The 19,924-nt window shown below is 36.1% G+C and overlaps 1 protein-coding gene across 1 annotated transcript in view; it reads left to right on the top strand.

Annotated features, from left to right (window-relative positions):
* Window positions 1-19,924, top strand: part of ORC2 (origin recognition complex subunit 2) — a 48,568-nt gene that overhangs the window by 12,273 nt on the left and 16,371 nt on the right. Inside the window, exons 6-10 of the mRNA XM_007935225.2 lie at window positions 2,361-2,421; window positions 3,952-4,145; window positions 10,268-10,366; window positions 13,241-13,350; window positions 15,936-16,068. Coding sequence (XP_007933416.1) covers window positions 2,361-2,421; window positions 3,952-4,145; window positions 10,268-10,366; window positions 13,241-13,350; window positions 15,936-16,068 — 597 coding nt within the window. The remainder of the gene's footprint in view (window positions 1-2,360; window positions 2,422-3,951; window positions 4,146-10,267; window positions 10,367-13,240; window positions 13,351-15,935; window positions 16,069-19,924) is intronic.

The following is a 19,924-nucleotide window of genomic DNA, read 5'->3' on the forward strand; positions in this document are numbered from 1 at the left end:
CCGTAGTGATACTGCCTTGGAAACCCAAGGAGGGGTTGCTATGAGTCGGGGCCGACTCGACGGCAAATAACAACAACAACAACAAGAGACTAATGGGCCACAGAAACCTCAGCCTTCACAACCCTCAGACCAGAAGAACTAGATGGTGCCTGACTACCAAGGCCAAACACTCGGAAAGGGATCAAAATTGGTGATCCTGGATAGAATGGGAGGAAAAATGTAGAACAAAATTAAAAAACACAAAAATGACCAGAATTACTAGTTAGATAGACCACAGTGAAACCCCCAAGACTATTGCCCTGGGTTACTCTTCAGGCCTGGAATTGGACTCCCTCCCATTGGTTAGCTCTCACCCAAACAATACAAAGGCCTACTAGTGGAACACCTACCCCAGGGAGATGCACACCTTAGAACAGCCAATTGTGAGAGATCAGAAGGGCAGCATTTGCATAGAGGAAAGCTAGATAAACTGGAATGCATAGATAAGAAGGACATAGGGAAGGGGTAGTCACATGGAGGAGATGGGAGAAGAGCTATTTATTGTGAGGATTGTAATCAGTGCTGTGAAACAAAATGTATATGAACAGTTGAGTATAAAATGAATCTGCTTTGTAAATTTATAACCAATTCATGATAGACAATTAAAAAAAGATTAAAACTCAGTTTCATAATCAAGAAATTAGATACATTATTCTTTTTCAAGTTGTAGATCAACATCATTAGTGGATCTTGATGACTCCCCAAAAGACCTCCAGAAAACCTATTGATCAAACAAAGCTAAGTTTATTAGCTCTTTTGTAATGAGGGAGGATATGTATAGGCTTTGGAATCTGAGCTCAAGTGGTTTAAGGAAGGTCTTTAAAAGATGACTTACTGATTAAGTAGAGTTCATGACATGATCTTTTAGGATTGGTGGACAGTAAAAAGAGTCTTGAAATGAGTCTTTATAAACTGTTATTTGATAAGCAAGCTGTTTACCCTGGTAGTAATCTATTGTCCTGATGTCAGAGTGGTTGCCTGATGAGCAAACAGTTCAGATAAACTACTTTGCAGAAATTTCCTGTAGCAAACACAGAGGTACTTACTAGTTTTTAGCCTTATCTTCTTGAGCAAGACATTTTCTGAAATAAATCATTATTTTGATGCAGGTGCTTTAAGTTTTCAGACCTGATAATTAAACTATGTGGGTGCAGATTGTCTCAATCTGGCAATCAGTTGAGTAGGACATGACCTGCATTTTAAAAAATGAAATAGAATAGAAATTTTATATTTTATAAGTATTATTTCATCATAATTTGTTTCAGTTAAATATGTATATTGTACATGGGTTAAGATTTGAGCATCTTAATCAAAAACATGAAATATTTGCAGATCAAATTTTATTAACATTTCTAGTTGGCACCAACAACTTATCACAAGGCAACAGACCTAGATTTTTTTGTCACATTTTCTTGTAGCCAAAAAAAAAAAAAAGAGAGAGAGAGAGAGAGAAAACACAGGGTACTAAGTACTGTTAAAAATTAACATGTGTATAGCAGTGGGCATTTTTATGTGCTAGAAATTTAATAGTGTTAAAGATATCCTCTGAGGAAGAGAAAAACATGAAGACATAATTTTTACTTTAAAATCTAAAAAAGGAAAAAACAAACTCACTACTGTTGAGTCGGATCCAACTCATAGCAACCCCTCTTTAGATTTCTGAAGTGGTATCACTGTGGAAGTAGATTGCCCAATCTTCCTTCCAAGGAGTAGCTGGTGGGTTTGAACTACCAGCCTTCTGGTTAGCAGTCAAATGCTTTAGGTACTGTGCCACCAGAGCTCCTAATTTTTACTTTACATGTCTATAAAATATTTTAAAATTAAAACATATGAAAGCAAAAAGTATAAATCCTTATTTCTTTCCTCCTCACAGATGTAATACTTACATACCAATAAATTTCTAGCACATGAAGGAGTCATTGCTATCCATACTCATATTCCATGCATAATATCAACACTGGTTATTATTACTTCTTCTTTTTTTTAATATTCTGCTAATTTAGAGGTGAAAAGTGATTCACAAAGATTCACAAAGCTGATAGACTTAACCCTTTTTTATTTAACTATATACTTTATATGTGTCCTGGAATACAATTTCTAAAATCACTCTAGCAATCCTTTGGAGTTTGTTTTTGTTGTCATATTCTTTATTATTTTTTCCAATAAATTCATTTGTTTTTATCTTCCTAAAGTCTTAAATCAGAGGCTTATCCTTTAAAGCAAAATATTTTTCTTTTCTAGCTTACTGACCAGTCATTGATATTTCATGTCATTATTTGACTATTTAACTACAATGCTTTTTTTTTTTTTTTTTTAAACAGAACAGTGACAAAAGTAAATTTCTGTCAACACAACCTAGTGGTCTAAGGAAAAGATTAATAGGTATGTATTTCTTTACACACTAAGATTTTATGTCAATGGATACTGAAGTCTGTTAAAACATCTGTCTGATAAAATAACATGCCTTTTAGTTTGTTTTGAGACAGCTTGGAGGCAATTTATTGATTTATTTAGAAATGTTATAATGAAATAATATTAAATATTCACATTTGTACTGAATGTTATATGAAGCCAAGTAAACATACACTTGGCCTTCTGGGAAATTAAAAATGGTTTTAGATTTTTAAGTATTTAGCTTTGGAGCAATAAGTATTTGACCTCTTTGTTTTAGAAAGATGTCAATCCTTTTTTGGGGGTTTTGGCAATTATATTAGCTAACATTGTCAAATCCAGTTGAACCTCAGAACTTCACACTGTAGCCCTTTTCTTTCAAACCATGGATTTCATAGAGCTGTTAATCCTTCATTTTTAATCAGCATAAAAATGGTTATCCTAAATGGTTCGATTATCTGAAGCAACAAAAGATTAATATATGCAGTATTTATTGTTACTATTTTACATCTGTATGCCCTATAACCTAAAGAAGAATCCTTTTTAGAGAGAAGGTGAGCAAATCCTCCCTTCCCAATCACCACCAAGTATATATGCCTATATGCAGGATGGATATATAAATAAGATATTTTCTGGTCCTCTTCCCACTTCTAACCTGTTATCTTCTGTGGACAGTAACTAAGGCAGATCTCAATCTGCTAAGCTATATGCACACCTACAAAATCAAGCCCTTTTTGAAAAAAGAAAAAAAAATTTTAAATAATATCTGTACTTATTACATGCTGACTCTACATAACCCTCTGAAATATATCTGTTGTTCGAAATAAATACATGGATTTGGTGAAAAGGTCCTATTTTATAAGTTAACTTTTCAGAATAGGTTTATACTTACTTTGATGACTATCAAACTACCTTTATTGTTTCTGGGGAATAGTGGAGGTGGCTATGGTTATTTTTAAATTATATTGTTTAAAAATGTGGGGAGGAAACACTGCAAAAATAAAAATGATATTGTTTAAAAATAAATCTGGAAGCAGAAGTCTCTTCAGGTCTCATTGGGCAAAGAGTTACATAGCAACCCTAGTTAGAAGAGAGTCTGGGAAAGCAAGTGTCTGGCAAAAGAAAAAGACAGTTGCAATGATTCATCCTCTGGGATGGGCACATTGCCACATTTTGTAGAAGTGGAGTTCTCTTAGCAAGGCAGAGGGAAGGAGAATAGAATGTGGTATCAATTAACAGTTTCTACCACAGTTTCTACCGTGTGTTAGGCAGTTAGGTGCTTTACATACATTTCAGAGAAATACGGTAATGGTTTATGAAATTTAACACTATTAGCTATATTTGACAAAGGAGGAAATTAATCCTTAGAAATTTTATATAATTAACTCTTGTGAAACCATGTCCAAATTATGATAAAACCAGAACTCACATTCTTATCTCAGCACTCACAATGTGGCATACTACTCCATATTGTTTCTCTTATCAACCTGTAAATATTCTCAAGTATTTCTCCCCCCACAGTTCCAAGTTCTCATACTGACAGTGAAAGTGAATATTCTGCTTCTAACTCTGAGGATGATGAAGGCATTGCACAGGAATGTGAAGAGGACACTAATGAAGTCATATTGACCCAAAAGGTTCAAGCTCAGAAAAGAGTAGTTTCAGCTCCTGTTTGCAAAGAAATACCTTCTAAGAAAATGAAGAGAGATAAAACAGTAAGTGAAGAGGGTGACTTTTAACCTTAAATAAAAATGGTGTAATACTTCAAAGATACGATACTCTAAAATAAGAAATCCAAATGAGGGGAAATCCAAATTCCTTTTCTTCATTTTTCTGTATCTTATATTTTTAATTTACTATACAAATGATTTTAGCAGTTTGTTACAGGAATATTAAGAACAGAAGTCTTTCTAAATATCTCATTTTCATTTTTAATGTTCTCTCCCAGTCTTTAAACAAATGCATGTATTTATAATTTAAAATAGAAATCTTAGTGAACAAATAATTTTGATTTCTTTATTTATCACTTGTAAATATTTTCCATGTTTTACACAGCCTTTATTATTTTTCATAACAAATGTCAATCAGGTCCCTGTTTTGGAATATTTACATTGTTTTTCAGTTCTTTTGTTTGTGATGGATCAATAGCTTTGTTCTTATTATTTTTCCTCTCTCTTGACTTACATTGGTAGGATAAATCCCAAGAATGAGTCATGGTGTGTCTTTCATAGTTTGCTACTTTGAGTCCACAGTTGTTTCAATTCACAGTAACATCAGCACATGAATATCATTGGTAATATAAACTTGCTGGTGGTAGCATCATTATTTTTTCTTATCTTTAGCTATTAGTTGTAGGGCCTCTTTATATATTACCAAGATTAGCTTTTTATAGCTACTTTTACCTCTTTTCTCCCCAAGGAAAGTGTAAGGTATTTCATGTTTTAAATGAGTATTCTACACATATCTATATCTCATTTTGTCTTTTGTGTATTTCTTCTACTTCTCAGTAGTAATATTTGTTTGTAAATCTAAAATAAAAAAACCAAAGTGACTGACTTGCTGAGGAGCTTAGTAACATAAATTTTTGTTTTAATTTTGTTTTTAAAACAGTTTCATTCATATGGTTAAACTATTTAAAAACTTAAAAGCTACACATTGAAAAATTTTCCATCTTGCTCCTGTGCCCCATCTGCCCACTGCCCCCTACCTCCTACACTTGGTAAACATTATTATTTTATAATATATCCTTTTAAAAGGTTTTTTTTTTTATGTTTTTGAGCAAATGTATATACTCTTATTTAATCCCCCTTTTATACAAAAGGTGATGTACTACACACTGTGCTTTGCATTTTGCTTTTTTACCTAACAGTACGTTTTGGAGCTCTTTCCATATCAGTATTAGAAGAACATGCTCTTTTTTTTTCTAATGCCTGCATAGTGTCTGTATGCATATGAATATACCATAATTTATTTAGCCAGTCCCTATGGATGGACAGAAGGAACTTTGAGGATGCAGAGATTATGTACTCAGCTGCTAACCGAAAGGTTGGCTGTTTGAACCTACCAGCCACTCTGTGGGAGAAAGATGTGGCAGTCTGTTTCCATAAAGATTTACTGCCTTGGAGACCATATGGAGAAGTTCTATTCTGCCCTATGGGATCTCTCTAAGTCAGAATCTACTTGAAGGTAATGGATTTGATTTGGTTTGGAGGGATGGCCATTAGTGTCATAGCTAGTATTTTGCTCTATACACAGAGCAATGCTGCAGTTAATAATCCTTATTACATAGTCATTTCTCACATGTTGCACCTATCTATGGAATAAGTTTCCAAAAGTGATTAGAGAATAAATATGTAAATAATTTTTATAAATGTTACTGAACTGTTCTCCATAGCGGGTTTTTTTTTTTTTTTTTTTTAATTTATACTACTATGAAAATACTTGTTCACTGACTAACTTGCCACTTAAAGCTACTACCATACTTATCCCAGTATAGTTATAATTTGTACTATCCTTAGTTGAGTGAAACTGAGCATCTTGTTAAATGTTTAAGAGTCATTTGTAATTCTTTTTTTGTGAACTGCTTACTCATATACTTTGCACATTTTCCTCTTGGGTTCTTGGTCTTTTCTTAATCAATATGTAGGAGTTCTTTATATATTATCAAGATTAGCTTTTATAACCACTTTTGCCTCCCTTTTCTACCCAAGGAAAATCTAAGGTATTTCACATTAGAAAAATTTCAGTTCCTAAGCAAACATAGGCAAATGTTCAGCATTGTAAACAACAGAAAGGTGTGTGCAAAAGATGTTTATGGCAATATTATGCATAATACAAAATAAAAAACAACTTAAATGTCCAACTAGGGAAATGATTAGATAAGTTAAAGCACATGCTCAGTCAAAAACGCAATGCACTGCCATCAAGTCAGATCCGACTTCTTGGGTTTCCGAGGCTCTTTCACTACGGAAGTAGATTGCCCGACCTTCCTTCCGAGGAGTGGCTGGTGAGTTTGAACCACCAGCCTTCTGGTTAGCAGACAAATGCCTTAGGCATTATGCCACCAGAGCTCCTATGTTTTCACTAGACTGGTATATAAAGTTGTTGTTAGGTGCTGTCGAGTCAGCTCTGACTCATAGTGACCCTATGTATATAAACATTCCAAAAAAAAACCAAACCCATTGTCATCGAGTTGATTCTGTATCATAGCAACCCCCATTAGCTTTCCGAGGCAGTAAATCCTTACAGAAGTAGATTGCCCTGTCTTCCTTCTATGGAGTAGCTGGTGGGTTTGAATCACCAGCCTTCTGGTTATCAGTCAGATGCCTTAGGCACTGTGCCACCAGAGGGTCTTTCATATAAACATTAGAAGTGATAAGTAAGATGATTTCTCAAGTGAAAACTCTCATACAATATTATATATGCTAAAATAACTACAAAGGAGCTCTGATAGCATAGTGACTAAGACATTTGACTGCTAACCAGAAAGTTAGCAGTTCAAACCCACCACCCATTCCATGGAAGGAAGACAGGGTACACTACTGTAAAGATTTACTGCCTTGGAAACCCAATGGGAGTCACTGTGAGTCAATATGGACTTGATGGCAGTGGGATTTTTTTTGGTATTATAATTAAAAGTCACTTAGATGCAAGGAGCAAGGCAGTATCATGAATGGAATTTTTTCTTTTTGTTTTCATTGTAATTTGTTATAATTCTTATACAAAAATACTTTATTTTTTATTATTTATTTGATAGAAACTGGTTACATTAGGAAGATGAAAAATTAGAAAGATTTGTAAAATCTAGGGAGGAATTTGGGTAATGTGTTTGGTCTTTGCCATAATTTTGATTGCTAAACTTTGGTGGCCAAAATTGTTTTGGGTTTGTAGACTATTATGGAAACTGATTGTGGTACACCTGTCTGGGACAGAGGTTGACAGTACTATGGGATATCACATAAGTCATTTGCTAGATTATCTTGGATTTAGAGTAGGAGAATGTGCAAATTATATCTGAGTGTAATCATCAGGGATTTATTGTATTGTAGCTCTGGTAGCATAGTGCCTAAGGCACTTGACTGCTAACCACAAGGCTGGAGGTTCAGACCCACCAGCCACTCCTTGGAAGGAAGGTTGGGCAATCTACTTCCATAGTGATACTGCCTCGGAAACCCAAGGAGGGGTCGCTATGAGGGGTCCTACTCGATGGCACATAACAACAACAGTCCTCTTACAAGCAAGGAAAGCTCTGCCTTGCATCTCTTCTTTGTGTTGGAGAAGAGATGCAGAGCAACAGATTTGAAGCTACTCTAAGGGACACAATCAGCGTAATTGCAAATATACCATGAAAGCCCTTTGGGCTGTACAGGGCAAGCTCCTCTTGCCACATCTGAGCTCCCTCCTGAAAGTAAAGTTGAAGTAGCCTCTAATGCAAGGGACATCAGACATGTGTATCTGGGGAACTATAGAGTGCTGAATCATGTAGCAAGAATAAAAACGAGTTGCTGTCAAGTTCACTCCAACTTAAAACGGCCCACGTGTGTCACAGTGGAACTGCCCTCTATAGGGTTATCAGTGGATGATTTTTCAGAAGTAGATCACCAGACCTTTTTTCTGAAGTGGTTCTGGGTGAACTTGAACCTCTAATCTTTTGGTTAGGAGCTGAGCACATTAATAGTTTGTACCACCCACAGATTTGTAATATTATAATTAGAGGAGCTAATGAAACTCAGAAGCTCTGGTGGTACTGTCATTAAAGCATTGGGCTGTTTATCAAAATCAGCAATTTTAAACCCAGATGCTCTGTGGACAAAAGATGAGGTAGTCTGCTTCTGTAAAAAATTACAGGTTTAGAAACCCCTTGTGGCTTTTCTACTCTGTCCTGTAGGGTTGCTGAGTTGGAATTGCCTTGATAGCAATAGATTTGCTTTTGATTCATGAAACTTAGCATGTTCGGGTTGCATGTAAGTTTTTCTATTCCTGCCTGATAATACAAACCCTTTCTATGTAACCTGGTTTGAACTTTGCCCTTGAAAAATCTAGAATGGATACAAGAGAATTTTCCTTTGACCCGCTAGTTAACCAAATGAAAGGAAAGTTTAAATGTAGGAAAAAAAAAAAAACTTAATGCCGTCGAGTCAATTTTGACTCATAGCGACCCCTCCTTGGGTTTCCGAGGAGGTGTCACTACGGAAGTAGATTGCCCAACCTTCCTTCCAAGGAGTGGCTGGTGGGTCGTACTGATAATATGACTAAATAGACAGACCAGAATTTTGTTTGAGGCTGTTGAGTTGGCTTTGACTCATAGCAACCCTTCATACAACAGAACAAAACTCTGCTCAGTCGTGCAATCACCTCACACTCCTTGCTATGCTTGAGCCCGTTGTAGCAGCCACTGTGTGTCTCTCCATCATGCTGAGGGTCTTTTCGATGACCCTCTACCAAGCATGATATCCTTCCCTAGGACCATCTCTTCTAAAAACATTACCGAAGGATGTGAGATGAAGTCTGTCTATTCTTACTTTTAAGGAGCATTCCAGCTGCACTTCTTCCAAGACAGATTTGTTTGTTGTTCTGCCAGTCCGTGGTATTTTTAATATTCTTCTCCAACACCACATTTCAAAGGCATTAATTCTTCTGTAGTCCTCCTTATTCATTGTCCGTGCATTTGAGGCAGTTGAAAATACCATGGATTGGATTAGGTGCACCTTAGTTTTCAAAGTGACATCTTTGCTCTTTAACACTTTAAAGAGGTCTTTTGAAGCAGATTTGCCCAGTGAAGTACATAGTCTGATTCCTTGATTGCTGCTTCCATGGGTGTTGATTGTGGACCCAAGTAAAATGAAATCTTGTTAAATCTTTTCTCTATTTATCATGATGTTGCTTATTGGTCCAGTTGTGAGGATTTTCATTATCTTCATGTTGAGGTGTAATCCATACTGAAGACTGCAGTGTTGATCTACATCAGTAAGTGCATCAAGTCATCTTCACTTTCAGCTAACAAAGTTGGGTCATCTGTATATGGCAGGTTGTTAATGAGTCTTCCAGAATAGAATGTCCAAAAGTAGACATATATGGAAATTTAGGTTATGCTAAAAATGGTTTCTCAATTCAGTTGTATAAAAGTGGACTTTTGATTAGATAATTGGAGGCAAAATGCCTTAGTGTATACCTTTTTCATACAGTTTTGGTTTTATAACATAGTGGATGTATTTTAGTCAATGTAAGTAATGAATGATGTGGCTACAAATCGATGTTGACTTGTTTAGAAGAATGCTGAGAAAAGGCTTATTGGGCTACGGCTCTGTGTAAAGGTTCAGAGGAAGTAAGGAAGCCTTCTGCTGGAATAGTTTCCTGTCCGTTCTCTACCATGCTGCACAGAGTCCTGTCCAGGGACAGGAAGTAGAATAGTGAGCCATTTTACTAGAATAGTAGGCACGTCTTTTTCACCTTGCTATTGATTTCTTCCCCATTTTCACAATTATTTAACTCTACTAATATTAAAGAATTTGCTAGGATTATTTGAGAAACAAACACAAGTCTCGATATATAAAACTTTTTTTTTTCTTTTGCTCTGAGTACAAATTATACATTGGTACTTAGGAATCAATTTTAGAAGCAAGCTACTTCACTCTAGTCATTTTTTAACTTTTATAATTTTAAGAGTTACTCAGTTCTATTACAGGAATTAAATATGCTTGGTCCTTAGCCTTAAAAAGAAAATACCAGTTACAGAAGAATTTCACATGTTCCATTTTGCACTGCTATTGCTGTCTAGATTTGATATAAACAGATACCTGGAACTACTGAGAACTGACTTTGCTCTGTTCACTTTCAGAGTGACTTAGTAGAAGAATATTTTGAAGCTCACAGCAGTTCAAAAGTTTTAACTTCTGATAGAACACTACAGAAACTAAAGAAAGCAAAACTGGATCAGGTATGTTGTAAGGGATTTTACTTGTAAACTTTTCCTTTTGTGAGCTGAAAATTATGGTATATAAGGAACATATTTGAAGAATAAGCCTACACAAGCAGAATTCTTGTCCTGATCAAAATGAACACTAATGTGAAAAATTATTACACGCTTATTTTATTGTATATATGGTAAATAGTTTACTGGACTAGAACTGTGTTTGGCATAGTATAAGCATTTTTTTTTCCTCTTATTATCATTTTTCCACAGTCTGTAAGAATCATCAGGGTCATAATTTCTTTGTTATCTATGTACTATTAATCTCTGTTATTCATTTTGCTCATTTTTTCATTAATTCTCACACTGGTCATAAAACTAAGATTGTAGCCTGTCTTCATCTGAGTTACAAATCTTGCAAAAAACAGCATGTTCTGCTTACTGATATTATGGAAAACTTGCCCATTGAGGTATAATAATGAGGTTACTAAACACTGTGGTCTCGGGTGCTCATTTACTAAAAATACCACATTGTACTTGTTGGGATTTTGACTGATACCTTCCTGAGAAAAGAGATCTTTCAGTAGATGGTGGAGTTGATAATGTGAGTGAGAAAAAGATTATTATTAACTCAGAGAGTATCAAGATTATATTTTTCTCTGTATTTCAGAACTGAGTGTGATTTTCTAAGGTGCCTGTGACTTTTGACATAGCAGTTTTACTTTGGGACTACCTATAGAAAAGAGAGAGGAGAATATAGGGTAAACCTTTATGACCTGGATAACATGATGCTATGTTTTTCTTTTCTTTTTTTGTCATCTGGTTTATAGGTATTAAGAGTCAGATCAGAGACTAGCTGAAAATATATTTCAAGAAGCCAGCTTATTCCAAGGAAGAGATGACACTAACATCTGCTTAAACCAAAAAACCAAACCCACTACCGTCGAGTTGATTCCGATTCATAGCAACCCCACTGGGTTTCTGAGGCGATAAATCTTTACCGATGTGGAGTGCCCAGTCTTATTTCCATGGAGTGACTGGTGGGTTTGAACCACTAACCTTCTGGTTAGCAGTCAGATACCTTAGGCGCTGTGCTACCAGAGCTCCTTAACATCTGCTTAGTGCATGTATTTTTATAGAATAAAATGGGGAAAGGATAAATGAATCTAGGGTCAAAGTAGGACTTCAAGGACCTGGAAGCAAAAAGACTTCTATGAGGATGAAAGACACACCTCATAATAATTAGAAAGGGGAAGGTCTTGCACTGACTGTGGGAATAACTAACGAATACGATCTCAGTGACACTTGGCAATAAGCATTTATTTATCATGTTTGTTGGACATATATCTCTCCTTGGATCAGTAGACTAGCTGAGACATTTTCTCATGGCAGTGACAGAATCGTAAGAGAACAAATGGAAAGCCTAGCCTCAGAACTGGCACAATATTTCTTCTGCCTCATTCTTGTGAGCAACTCATATGGTTGAAAACATAGTCAGAGACACTGAACTATACTCCACTCCTTTAATGGAAGGAACTGCAAAGTGACACGGCAAAGAGTATGAATACAGGGAACGGAGAAGAATTGGAGCCAGTAGTGCAATTCTCTATGATATTAAAGTTTGAAATGAAAGTACATAGATGAGAAAACATTCCAGCATTCGCACTGTGAGTATTCTGGATAATCCAGAGTAGGTGAGCACTGGAAATGATACTAGTGCTTTTCCTGCCTTTTTAGGGCAAAGGAGCCCAGGTGGCACAATGGTTCAAGTTTTGACTGCTAAATGAAAGGTCAGGCATTAGATCCTACCCAGCAACTCCATAGGAGAAAAGACCTGGAGATCTGCTTTCATAAAGATTACAGCCTAGAAAACCTTATGGAGCAGTTCTACTGTCATTGTAGGGTCGCTATGAATCGGAATTGACTCATCAGCACACAACAAACTAAAAGAGTGACAGATTTTTAAAACTACCTATTTAGAAGTTTTACTGAGAGCTTATCCTATTTTCTTCAAGTATGTGGATTAGTAAAAACTGTACAGGCCAGAATGCCTACAATGTTGATTGCAAATCTAGTCTTCAGAATTAAAAGAGCAGTGGCGTAGTGCCTAAGGCATTTGACTGCTAACCAGAAGCCTGGTGGTTCAAACCCACCAGCCACTTCTCAGAAGGAAGATTGGGCGATCTACTTCCGTAGTGATACTGCCTCAGAAACCCAAGGAGGGGTTGCTATGAGTCGGATCCAACTCAACAGCAGTGAGTTTGGTTTTCTTATTTTTATATTTTAAAGGTAGAATCTTGAGAACATGGTAATTGCAGGGTAAAAGTTTCACTGATAAAAGATAAAACAAATTGTCAAAAATAGCTTATGGAAGAGAACCAACTGTACAAGTTTATTTTACTACTGATAATGGTAAATTATAAAAAATAATTCAATATTTTCTGACAATTAATATTGTACTATTGTGTTAAGCTTTTATATTTTTTCAAATCAATAAGTTTTTAAAAGTCTTTCTGGATTTGTTGTCAAAGCTGGGAGGCAGGTTTAATCATCTCCTTATGGTAATGATCTTTTTAGCAATTAAAGCCTTAAATTTGGAATTTATAATCATGTAAATGATTCTAGACAAAACAAAGTAAATTCTTTATTGTTACTACATATTTGTACTCCTAACAAGATTACAAAAAATGTTTAAAAAAAACTTGAAAGAACATTTAAATCATATGTGAAGTAGTGTATGTATTCAGTTAATGTACTGTATGCATTACCAAATCAGATTAAAAATATTTCTCCTAATAACTTCTTACTAACTTCAACCTGTAGGTAAGTATTTTCCATTTGGATTGACTTGATGCTTGTGTTTTGAGAGTGATTTTTCTCCCTCTTTCCTTTCTTTTTAAGCAAACTTTATGTAACTTGTTGAGGAAGGTTTCTCCTTCCTTTTCTGCTGAACTGAAACAACTAAATCAACAATATGAACAATTGTTTCATAAGTGGATGTTGCAATTACAGTAAGTATTATAATCATTGCACACCCTTGTTAAAAAAAAGATAATATATATAAATGCGAAAAGGAAAGCAATGTAACATTTAATATATTTTTACAATTAACTTGATACATATTTAAGATAGGCATTTTCCTAATTTTGTGACTCAAAAGTAGAAATTTCACGTAATTGTATGACTCTTCTCAGAAATTCTAGTTTTAACCATGTGTTTTCTAAGTTTATCAGACTTGACTACTCATTAGTAAAATAATCTTTTAATCACTTACTACTCATAAAAATATTTAAACTCAAATATGTGATCGATAAATGTATCATAGATTTTCCACAACAGAGTTCCTGAAATGAAAGAAGATACTTCTTTTAATCTCATTCTATATACATATACTATAGACCTTCACAATTTTGTGAGATTTGTTCTATTAACGTTATTGTACCATTTAAAAAATTATTTCTTAGATTCTTCTTCAATTTTATCAGGTTTCAGATGCCTCAGGTTAATTTTAAATTGCCACTAAAACCTAGAAGAGTAAAATCAAAACATAGCATTTTTATTACTATAGTTACTTTTAGGAGCTGTGGTAACATAGGAGCTCTGGTAGCATAGTGCCTAAGGCACTTGACTGCTAACCAGAAGGCTGGCAGTTCAAACCCTTCAGCCACTCCTCGGAAGGAAAATAGGGCACTCTACTTCTGTAGTGATACTGCCTTGGAAACCCAAGGAGGGGGTCGCTATGACTTGAAGGCACAGAACAACAACAACAGCAACTGGTAGCATAGTGCCTAAGGCACTTGACTGCTAACCAGAAGGCTGGCGGTTCAAACCCACCAGCCACTCCTTGGAAGGATGGTTGGGCAATCCTACTTCTGTAGTGATACTGCCTCAGAAACCCAGGGAGGGGTTGCTATGAGTCAGGGCCGACTGACGGCACATAACAACAACATAGTTACTTTCATAATTATATTAAAAAAGACTTTTATGTGAGGAAGTGTTTAAGATGTACATTAATGTGACTGCATATACATTCACATTTACATAATGTTACTGGGCTGAATAAGAAGGCAGGTCCCTTAAGGAATAAGAACACAGAAATTGACAGAATTGCCCCCAGTCAATCCTGGTTTTCTTTTGTTAATAGTAAGTGTAAGAGTTGTTTGGGAGGGACACGGCTGTATTCTCTTCAAGCATCTTAGCCTCTCTCAATAACTGTTTATGATTCTGTGCCTTATAAATGTATTAAAGCAGCTCTTCACTCTAATCCCCTTCTTTCTCCTAGTCTGTCAACTCCCGGGTAACTTGATCTGCTTTGTTACTCAGCCTAGATCCCATAGTCAGCTACTTTAATAGAATTGCCAACTTTTCCTACTTCCTTCCTGCTGCTTTTGCCTACTTTTAGAGGTTATCTCTTTTCTGTTCTTCTGTTTCTAGGCTGTCCTGCATTACTAGAGAGCATCACATAAATACTATGTGTTGAGTGACTTCCATAACAATCATGGAGTTGGACTTGAGCTTAATTGCTAGTGCCCGGTTTTCTGGGTAGTCTCATTTACTCTCTTGGTTTCAATTGCTTTTTGTATGCTGAATGACCCCCTAAGTGTTATCTCCAATCCAGACCTCCTCAGAAGCAGACATGATTTCTGAATGTATATTGGAAGTTTTACTTGGATATCCTGTAAATAATTCATCATACTTAAAATATATATGTATATATATACACAAACATACATGTGTGTGCACGTGTGTATATAATTTACCCTAAACCCATTATTGCCACCTAACACCACTACCCAGCACAGTGAATGTCATCTCATTCATGTAATTGCCTATGCCAGAAAATAGTTATTCTTAAATATTTCCTTTTTCTCAATGTCCAAATCTAATCAGTATCCAAATCCTATTAATGTGACCTCCTAAAAAGCTTTCAAGACCTTAGATTTTTCTCCATGACACTTAATAGCCAGTGTGATCTTTTCTAAAAAGGTCATGTTATTTTCCTACTTAAAACCTTAAGGCACTTAATGCCTTGTTGTTATGTGCCATCGTCAAAGCAACCCCTCCTTGGGTTTCCCAGGCAGTATCACTGTGGAAGTAGATTGCCCAACCTTCCTTCCCAGGAAGTGGCTGGTGGGTGTGCACCACCAGCCTTTTGGTTAGCAGTCAAGTGCCTTAGGCACTACACTACCAGTTATTTTTAAATGCTCATTGTCTTTGGAATAAAGTCAATTAACATCTTAGTGTGATTTACTAATGCCTTTGTGATGTGGCCTCTGCTTACCTACTCAATTTACACTATCAACTTAAACTCACTTCAGCCTGTAAAATACTGCTTTGTACTGACCGTCTTCTTCCTTTCCTTCAGACATCTGTCACTGGAAAAATAATAGGAGCTGGAGAGAAAGCTGTTGAAGAAGTTGGAATGATATGCTTGGTGTACAGATAATAAAATTGTGACTTTACCATGTATAAGTTTGGAATCAGTATAGTTACATACTTAACCCAGTTCTTCCTAAATTAAGGAAACTGACTGTTTATAAAATAGACAATAAGAGATACTAGATTTTAATTTCCTGAATGGTTTCTTTCCTAATAGCCTGGGGTTCAACATTGTGCTTTATGGATTGGGATCAAAAAGAGATTTACTAGAAAGGTTTCGAACCACTATGCTGCAAGATTCTATTCATGTTGTCATCAATGGCTTTTTTCCTGGAATCAGCGTGAAATCAGTAAGTTTTCAAAATATTAAAAGCAATAAAATTATATTGCTTGTCCTTCTGTATCCTCCCCCGTTAATGAGGATATGCTACTTCTTATTCTGGAAGGTTCAATTTAAAGGACTTTTGTTTTTAGCCTCTTTTTTTTTTTTTTTTTTAACTTTTTATTGTGATTTGGGTGAAAGTTTACAGAGCATGTTATTTTTCCACTCAACAGTTTGTACACATTTTGTTCATGACATTGGTGACAATCCCCTCCGTGTAATAGCACTCTGCCAACTTCTTCCCTAGGTCCCCTTGTTGTACCCAGGCTATAAAGGAGATGCTCAGAAGAGAGGAATATGCCAACACACGACAAAGCAAATGCACTAGGAAAGTTTATTAGCTAACTTAAGTTAGGGTCTTTGCCCTTACCAGGTCAGTGGCTTAAGCAAAAGACCCCCTGCCCCGATATTCTCACCAATTTATGGAATAATATGGGGAGGGGCAGCACCAGGGCGAGAGGGTACAGATGATTGGTTGTTGCTAAGGGATTTAGGGCAATGATCTAAGATGTTGGGGGACGTAAAGAAACCCCTACCGGCTCCAAAGTTCACTTAGGAAAATATTATCTAGGGAGGATGCGGCTCAGATATGTGGGAGACTTTCAGGAGTCGGGCAAATCTCTGATATGTGCTGAATCCGGATGGCTTTTGTGATGCGTGCTGAGTTCGGAGGAAGTTCCTTGATACCTGCTGAGACTGGAGGGCAGATAAAGGCCCTAAGGAGTGTTTAGAATTACAAAAGTCCTTTTAGCATTGCTGACACTAAAAGGTTTCTGGTTAAAGATTTTCCTGGAGGCTGCTAGAACTCTGGCTTCAGATTGACTCACACCCTATTTCCATTCATCCTTTTCTCCTGCCCCTTTTTATCTTATGTGAGCTTTGTTTTCGGGCAAATGCTGCCCTTTTGGTTTTTTATGGTTGTCTGTACTGAGGAATAATTTCCTCCCTGGTGTTATTATTCACTATGTAGGCCTATAGGTCTGTTGTTTGGCTAAATGTTGATGGGGAGGGGGTTCACTTCTCTGACACTAAGGGCTACAGTCCCAGAGGGTAGGTGTTGGGTTTCGCCTTCTTATTGGTAGTGAAACAGAGTAAAGTAAAAACTATTTCCCCCCACCAGAAAACTAAATTGCCCCCAACTATTTTCCCACCCCAGGCAGATGAGTATTCAGTTCCTTAAAGAACTGAATGGAAAACATTCCTTCCTGCAGATGATAGATTTGCTAAAAATATTTTAGAAATAACTTGTAAATTAACTCTGGCCTGCGGACATGTGCACTAGGGCAGAAGGGAAGTATTTTAGAAACAACTTGTAAATTAACTCTGGGACTACCAATAGGACAAAATGCACAATGGGACAAAAGTTAATTGCAGACCCTCTCCCTGTGCCCTAGCCCCTATCAGCTACAGGAAACAAGTGTCACATTCATGCCCCAAATTCCTCAAACTTTTGTGAATATGCAAACCCCCTCTCCTGAAACCTACAAAAACTGTGTTTCATGGCATCTTGGGGAGTTTAGATCTGGGTACTTAACTACCCCTAACTCCTTGCACTGCTGTTTTGCAATAAATAATTTTCTCTCCTCTCAATCTCGGTGTGTAAACTATTTTGGCCTGACTGCGCACCGGGCAGGGACCCATGTTTGGTCCGATAACAGTAGCACTGCATAGTGCTTAAGATCATGTGGTTAGACTCAGAGTTCTAGCTTCAAATCCTCATCTTTAAATTTAATATTTTGTAACTAATACATGCTACACTTTAGGGAAATACTAGTTTTGTTAGTTGTACCATATGTCAACAGTGCTTCTCTGAAAGATGGGATTATGGAGGACTTCAAATCTGTTATACTTTTATATCATTTTTATAATCTAAAAATAATAAAGATAAAAGTAATAGTTTATAGTTTTATAATGCATTTATCATAGGTTTTTACTCCAAAAGCTGCTGTCTCTTCAACATTTGAAAACTAATTTATGGCTGTTGCTACGTCTTAATGTAGTATTCCTTTTTAAAAGTGTCCTTAGTGTTTTTATACCATTTGCTTTGATTCTTCTATAGTTGTCTAATGTATCTTATACTGTTTGTTTTTTTTTTAATTTATTTTTGTTGGTCTTTTATGTTATCTTTACATCTTTGCTATTCTTATTTGTTTTAGTCATAATTTATAGAAAAAATAATTTAGGAACTCCCCAAATTATCCCTAAAATAACCTTTAAACGTAAACCAAAAATATTCCCTGAAGTCTTCTTGAACCCAAACAACAATTTAGCTTAATTAACTAGTAAAGGTTGGGCAATCCTACTTCCTCGGAAACCCAAGGAGGGGTCGCTATGAGTCAGGCCGACTCCATGGCAAACAACAACAACTAGTAAATAATGTCTTGATTATCAAGATGTGTTAATTATCACTGGTGATTGGAATGCAAAAGTTGGAAACAAAGAAGAATCACCAGTAGTTGGAAAATATGGCCTTGGTGATAGAAATAAGCTGGAGATTGCATGATAGAATTTTGCAAAACCAATGACTTATTCATTGCAAATACCTTTTTTCAACAACACAAATGGTAGCTATACATGTGGACTTCACCAGATGGAATACACAGGAATCAGATTGACAAAATCTGTGGCAACAGGCAATGGAAAAACTCAATATCTTTAGGAAAACAAGGCCAGGAGCTGATTGTGGAACAGACCATCAACTGCTCATATGCAAGTTCAACTTGAAGTTGAAGACAATTAAAACAAGTCCATGAGAGCAAAAATATGATCTTGATTATATCCCTCCTGAATTTAGAGACCATCCAAAGAATAGATTTGATACATTGGAAACCAGAGGAATTGTGGATGACATCAAGTACATCATCCATGAGGAAAGCAAAAGGTCATTAAAAAAGACAGGAAAGGAAGAAAAGACCAAAAATGGATGTCAGGAGAGACTCTGAAACTTGCTTTTGAATGGAGGGTAGCTAAAGCAGGGGACAAATGACAACATAAAAGAGCTGAACAGGAGATTTCAAAGAGCAGCTTGAGAAGACAAAGCCACATATTATAATGAAATGTGCAAAGACCTGAAGTTAGAAAACCAAAAGGGAAGACCATACTCAGCATTTCTCAAGCTGAAAGAACTGAAGAAAATATGTAAGCCTCGAGTTGCAATATTGAAAGATTAAATGGGCAATATATTGAATGATGCAGGAAACATCAAAAGAAGATACAAGGAATATACAGAGTCACTGTACCAAAAAGAATTGGTTGATGTTCATCTATTTTAGGAGATGGCATATGATCAAGAACCAATGGTATTGAAGGAAGAAGTCAAAGCTGCACTGAAGGAATTGGGGAAAAACAAGCCTCCAGAAATTGACCCATTGAGGAATATCCATTGAGATGTTTCAACAAACAGATGCTACATTGGAAGCACTCACTCAGCTATGCCAAGAGATTTGGAAGACAGCTGCCTGGTCAACTGACTGGAAAAGATCCATATTTGTACTCATTCCAAAGAAAAGTGATCCCACAGAGTGTGAAAATTATTGAACAATATCATTAGTATCACATGCAAGTAAAATCTTACTGAAGATAATTCCAAAATGATTGCAGCAGTATATTGACAGAGAACTTCCAGAAGTGAAAGCTGGGTTCAGAAGAGGACATGGAATGAGGGATATCCTTGCTCATATCAGATGGATCTTCACTGAAAGCACAGAATACCAGAAAGATGTTTGCTTATGTTTTATTGACTATGCAAAAGCATTTGATTGTGTGGATCATAACAAATTATGGATAACTTTGAGAAGAATGGGAATTCCAGAACACTTAATTGT

Source organism: Orycteropus afer, unplaced genomic scaffold (assembly GCF_000298275.1).
Source record: "Orycteropus afer afer isolate SDZICR_OR568_19922 unplaced genomic scaffold, OryAfe1.0 scaffold00002, whole genome shotgun sequence".
Lineage (NCBI taxonomy): Eukaryota > Metazoa > Chordata > Mammalia > Tubulidentata > Orycteropodidae > Orycteropus > Orycteropus afer.